The sequence below is a fragment of the Lygodium microphyllum genome, chromosome 19 (assembly GCF_053477565.2).
Source record: "Lygodium microphyllum isolate KBCC chromosome 19, Lygodium_microphyllum_v1.1.10, whole genome shotgun sequence".
Classification (NCBI taxonomy): Eukaryota; Viridiplantae; Streptophyta; class Polypodiopsida; order Schizaeales; family Lygodiaceae; genus Lygodium; species Lygodium microphyllum.
In genome coordinates, this window is record NC_141153.1 from 112,039,819 (window position 1) to 112,046,240 (window position 6,422).

Genomic DNA, 6,422 nt, shown 5'->3' on the forward strand with positions numbered 1-6,422 from the left:
ATCCACGTGGCGCGAGAGCAGTAGTGAAAGGCCACGTGTAACTACGTGTCGCTCTCTCAAGCTTTTGTGCCGCTTCTCCAGGAAAAGTTGATGAGTACGTGGCAGGAACCACGCATGCAAAAAGCTCCTCAGCAAATCTGGACGCCGATCGACGGCTGAGATTTGAGATTTCAGCGGCACGGGCCACCCGCGCTGGAAGCGCATCGGACGGTCATCTGTGAAGAAGAGGAAACGTACGGCCAGGATGGAGTGGTTGGATTCCCCGGCGAGGTATCGCCCCCATTGCTGATGCGGGCGTAAGAGAGCTTTAATGGTGGCTAACAAACGGCAAGGCTTAAAGAAAGCTTTAATGGTCCCTTGCGTAGCCTGCTTATTCCCAGGCACTATTTATCGATCTTTTGATACTCATTTCACAGTCTATAGTCAAGGCATAGCTTCCCCCACTGCCTGATCTCTAGTTTTTGGAGGTCCTCACCATGGCAGGCAATGAATGGATCAACGGCTACCTTGAAGCTATCCTCGCGGGTGGAAACAAGGAGGATGAGGCTCCCATGCCGCCGCTGCCTGAGAAAGGCGAATTCAGCCCGGCTCGATACTTTGTGGATGAGGTTGTCACTGGAACAGATGAGGCGGCTCTGTACAGGACATGGATGAAGGTGGGTGGCTCTAAGTGGTCTAAGCCGTGGAATATGATCATGAAGGATAGTATTCACGAACCTGGACCTGTCTTAGTCAGACGCCTAGCCGAGTACACCTGATGTGGTTAGCATGGGTTTACAGCATCAAGGCATGTTCAGCAGCATTAAGAGTCAGGCTTAATATCGCTGTAAGGGAGCTGTCACGAGTTGCTCTCTGACAGTCAGTCTTGATGTCCCAGTATATGAGCCGTCATGCGTTTCTCTAATGTTTAACCTTTAGTTTCTGCGAATGAACTTCTTTGATGTATCATCTGTATTTGCAGACAACTGCCACAAGGGATGTCCAGGAACGGAGTGGCCGAATGGAGAATCTCTGCTGGAGGATTTGGCATTTGTACAGGAAGAAGAAGAAGGTACGTACCTTCACGAGGAGCTATTTTCTGCATGTTGTGCCCCTAAATGCATCACTGACCACCTAATCTATTGTTCTTCATTAGGTGGAGTGGGAAACTGCCCAGCGGATGGCCAGATGCCATCTAGATGCAGAACAATGCAGCCGGGATGTTGCAGCTGACCTGTCTGAAGACCTTTCTGAAGCTGAGAACACTGGAGATCTCATAGGAAACAATGAAGGGGATCGCCCGATTAAGCTGTCTGAGAGCCGCACTGATATTCAGGGGCTTCCTGACGGGCATAAGGAAAGAAAACTGTATGTCGTAATGATAAGGTACATTGTTTTATCCCCGAAGAAGTTTTTCCATTGCCTGCTGCTACATTCAATACATGTCCTCTTGTGGGGGTTGTCCTACACCAAATGGTCCATGATATGTCTTCTAATTGGTAAGTGATGTTTTCTGTCTTTGCAGTTTACATGGTCTTGTTCGAGGTGAGAACATGGAGTTGGGTAGAGACTCAGACACCGGCGGTCAAGTAAGCATCACTTGTTCTTTTTGCTGTGTGTGTAGTTTTACTCTTAAACTTGTGTCATCTTGGCTAAAAGCGTTGCTGTGTTTCAGGTCAAATATGTGGTAGAGTTTGCAAGGGCATTGGCGAGTCTTCCAGAAGTTTACAGGGTGGATTTATTGACAAGACAAATCTGCTGTCAAGAGGTTGATTATAGCTATGGTGAGCCAACTGAAATGCTCACTGCAGGTACTGATTATGGAGAAGGAGAAGTTGGCCAAAGTGGGGGAGCTTATATCGTCCGGATTCCCTGTGGCCCAAGGGATAAATACTTAAGGAAGGAGTTGCTTTGGCCTTACATTCAAGAGTTTGTGGATGGTGCTCTGAATCACATTCTGAACATTGCCAAAGTACTTGGGGAACAAATTGGAGAGGGTCAGCCAGTGTGGCCTTATGTCATTCATGGACATTATGCTGATGCAGGTGATATCGCTTCCCTCCTTTCGGGTGCACTGAATGTGCCCATGGTATTAACTGGCCACTCGCTTGGCCGAAACAAACTAGAGCAGCTATTGAAGCAAGGGCGTCAATCAAGGCAGGATATAAATGCGACTTACAAAATCATGCGGAGAATAGAAGCAGAAGAGTTGTCACTTGATTCTGCTGAGCTGGTAATCACCAGCACCAAGCAAGAGATAGATCAACAATGGGGTCTCTATGCTGGATATAATGTGAAGCTGGAGAAAACTCTTCGTCTCCGTTCGAAGCGAGGTGTTAGCTGCTATGGTCGTTACATGGCTACAATGGCTGTAAGTGCCTCTTTTGTTCTGCTTCTTCATGTTTGTTTCACCATGATATGCACACAAAGTTAGGAATTGTTCATGATGAACTCTTAGGTGACTGATACCTTGGACGAACCCCATATATGTCTTCTGTACTTGGAAATTCTTGTTGAGCAGCCATTTTTGAGGCTGCAAGCTGACACAATCCTCATTTCAGAGTCTGATACTTGACTTAGATGAGTGCTACTAGTGATACTGGAACCTCAGATATTGCATGGCAAATTATGCAACTGGTTGTTTCGTTGTGCTCTCATCAGGTTATCGCTCCAGGAATGGACTTCAGCAATGTGGTAGTCCAGGACGTTGGTGATGTGATTGAAGACGTTGGCTCTGTTGCCTACACTGGAGCAGATGGAAGTGCAGTGGCTCCAGCGTCTAAACCAGATCCTCCATTGTGGGATGAAGTAAGTTTTCTTTTTGACTTATAGCTTCAACAAATTTAGATTGGTATGCATCACAATATCTGTGCCTTACCTTGGCTCTCCTTCTATGTCAGATTCTGAAATTCTTCACCAATCCTGCCAAACCAATCATTTTGGCTTTGGCTAGGCCTGATCCCAAGAAGAACATCCCTACTCTAGTGAAAGCTTTTGGGGAGAGCAAACAACTCAGAAAGCTTGCTAATTTAGTAAGTACAGAGCGTACATGTGAAGACTTGTACACTCTGCATTTCCCCTCTAGAACAGGGCTGATCATTTAATTTGGTTTGCAGACACTGATAATGGGTAACCGTAATGATATTGATGAAATGCCTTCTGGCAATGCGAGTGTTTTGACAACTGTCCTTAAACTCATTGACAAGTATAATCTGTATGGAGAGGTAGCATATCCGAAGCATCATAAGCAATCTGAAGTACCTGAGATTTACCGCTTGGCAGCCAAAACAAAGGTATATTTTTCTGAAGAGAGCTTCTGGGTCAGGTTATTTCTATATATGGCTTTTAATGTATGCTTTGAAATCTTTACTTTATTGGCTGCTCGATTGGTTGGCAGGGAGTGTTCATTAATCCTGCACTTGTGGAGCCATTTGGACTTACTTTGATTGAGGTAAACAATCTTGCTGTTCGAAGGTTTGATGTAATGACATGAGGTGGCTATCAATTAAGGAGATTGCTACAATGTGGCTATCAGGGAAGTTGATTGAGATAAGGTTGGGATCTCATATGTTAAGCCTTCAGTTTACACTTTGCAGGCTGCAGCACATGGACTACCAATGGTGGCAACCCTTAATGGTGGACCAGTTGATATCCACCAGGTAAGAAGAGCAGCATCTGCCACATATAAGAGATTGTTAGATGTTCTATTATCTCTGTTTGATATCTAATCACATGAATTTGAAGGGTTTTAACTAAACTTAATTGTGTTCCAAACATTCTCATATTGCAGGCACTTAATAATGGTTTGCTGGTTGATCCACATGAAGCAAAAGCCATTGCATCTGCACTTTACAGACTTGTTTCAGACAAAAACCTCTGGACTGAATGTAGGCGAAATGGCCTAAAGAATATTCACCGATATTCCTGGCCAGAACACTGCAAAATTTACCTTTCCCGTGTTGCCCTTTGCCGCAAACGGCATCCACATTGGCAAAATGATGATGACTTTGGTGGTAGCAAGGAGCCTGAGGGTTTCAATGACTCCTTACAAGATGCACATGACATTTCTTTGCGTCTTTCCATTGATGGTGATAAGTCAGGTGGAGGATCTCTCAATGGTCCAGATGACCTTGAGAAAATGATGAAAAATGGCCACCTTGACCAGGACAGGGAGCCTGGTTTGGTAGAGAGGCTAAAGCAATTGGTAGGAAAAAGTAAAGGTAATGAAGCCAATGAGTCAGACAACAGGCAGAAACCTGAAAGAGCTACATCTCTGAGTGCAACCAAAGCTGCACTGCTCAGAAAGAGAAAATGTCTGTGTGTTATTGCTGTAGACTGCTACAATGATAAAGGGGAACCAACAGAAGATGGAGCAAACCTAATAAGGGAGATTATGAAGGCAGTGAGTTCAGAGAAGAATGGACGGGCAGCTGGGTTCATTATCTCTACTGCACTTCCTGTTGCAGAATGTGTTTCCTTTCTTAACAACAAGGGCATCAAACTGCTAGAATTGGATGCCCTTGTATGCAGCAGTGGCAGTGAGTTATACTATCCAGTAAGTGGCAGTGAAAATGGTAAAGAGATGGAGCAGTCGTCTATTGATGTGGATTATGATTCACACATTGACTACCGTTGGGGTGAAGAAGGATTAAAAATGACAATGAAGAAGTTGATCAATCTCAGTAGTGAATCTGGGAAGAGGATTGCCCTGGAGGAAGACCAGACTGAAAGCAACTCGCACTGTCTCACATACATAGTGAAAGATCCCTCAAATGTAAGTACCTTTTTGTGTGCATGGTTTTTTTCAGGGACTTGGGGGGTGGGTTGGTATCACATGAACTGCAAGGCTCTCAATAATCTTTTGTAATGTAGGTCCCAACTGTTGAGGAGTTCCGTGAAAGGTTACGAGGCCGCGGTTTACGCTGCCATGTGATATACTGCAGAAACTCAACAAGGTTAAAGATTGTACCTTTGCATGCTTCCAGAGCACAAGCTTTGAGGTAATCTTGATTCGAAAATCTCCTCTTAGAATGCAGTGTTTTAAGATCTATGATTAATGTAGCTTCGATACACAGTATGTTTTGATGCTTCTTGGTATGTGCAGGTATGTTTTTGTAAGGTGGGGTGTGGACGTTGCCAACATGACAGTCTTTGTGGGAGAAACCGGGGATACAGACTATGAAGAGTTGATACCAGGCCTCCACAAAACTGTCATTGTGAAGAATGCTGTGAAGGAAGGATCTGAAAGCCTTCTGCACAATGTCCAAACTTACCATAAAGATGATGTGTTGCCATATGACAGCCCATTCATAGTTACTACAGAAGGTGGCCAGGGAGCAGATCAGATCTCTTCTGCGTTAAACAAACTTGCCTAATTATATCCTTGCCTAAAAGGCATTGGAATTCCAAAGCTTAACGAATTAGTATGACTTCCCGTCATCGAAAGCATAGTGGTGATGATTAATGTGCATTGAACCGAGTTATTCAATTCCTGCACACCAGCCTGGCAAGTATGGCTGATGTCTTGCTTAATGTATACTAGTTATCAAACCACGTATTAGTGCTGATACAAGCATTGCCCAATCCTGATCACATGTATCACATATAATCTCATATTGTACTCCGAAGGGTGATGTAAAACTTGACGGTCAGCTTATTATTTATTGTGATAGCCTTACCTGACCTTATAAATTGCCTTAGCTCTGAGCTAAGGTTTTATCATATGTAGCCTTTCCGACTATTGTTCGGCTAGTATTGCAATTGTGGACATCCTGGAATACATAGGCATGCTACCAGCTCGTCTGGCTGCTCGTTGGCAGCTCTGAGCTAAGTTGAGAGATCACGTTAAGGTGTATGAACATGTTTCAACAAAGGGGGCACTATGAGATGATGTTAGAAACACTTAATCTTTTATCTTCTACTATTATTAACAAGCTCTCGGTCCCCCTGGTTGCCGCCCCGACCAGCCTGACAAAGCCAACCTTTGCATTCGCATTCCCACCGTCTTAGACCGCACCTTCAACCTCGACCATCACCGCCCCATTTGGAACCACCACTCTGATACCGACCAGCGGATGCTCTGGACACCCCTTTCCATAGCGACACCACCTCCAGTAGTAGGGGTTTCCGAAACGATTTTTGGCACTGCCATGGCACTGTTTGTGAGCAGTGGAGTATCGGCTATGGCCGCTTTGATAAAAGTTATGACCCAAAAGGCAATGACTATAATACAGCGGCGAGAGAGAGGATGTGTCCAACTGTGCATAGGCTCTCGCATCGTCCAAAGTCTGGAAAATCCCATAGGCATAATGCCGGAATAAGTTAGAAATACTACAAAGGACGGTAATTCTTATTTTGAAGTGCCTTGTTTTATATTATTGGTCTGATATTTCAGAAGTCAACTATGTTGACGGTCACTCAAGATAGACTAAAACACTGATGAC

At 44.5% G+C, this 6,422-nt stretch overlaps 1 protein-coding gene across 1 annotated transcript; it reads left to right on the top strand.

Moving 5' to 3' along the window:
• The first annotated feature begins 229 nt into the window (after positions 1–229).
• LOC148020274 (putative sucrose-phosphate synthase 3) lies at positions 230–5,832 on the top strand. The gene is made up of 13 exons (XM_087700609.1): positions 230–656; positions 962–1,051; positions 1,136–1,365; positions 1,505–1,568; positions 1,655–2,350; positions 2,641–2,787; positions 2,880–3,011; positions 3,096–3,272; positions 3,377–3,430; positions 3,576–3,638; positions 3,770–4,753; positions 4,852–4,979; positions 5,084–5,832. Exons 1-13 carry the CDS (start codon positions 477–479, stop codon positions 5,352–5,354), a joined length of 3,216 nt encoding a protein of 1,071 aa, XP_087556735.1. The 5' UTR covers positions 230–476; the 3' UTR covers positions 5,355–5,832.
• Positions 5,833–6,422: the final 590 nt, after the last annotated feature.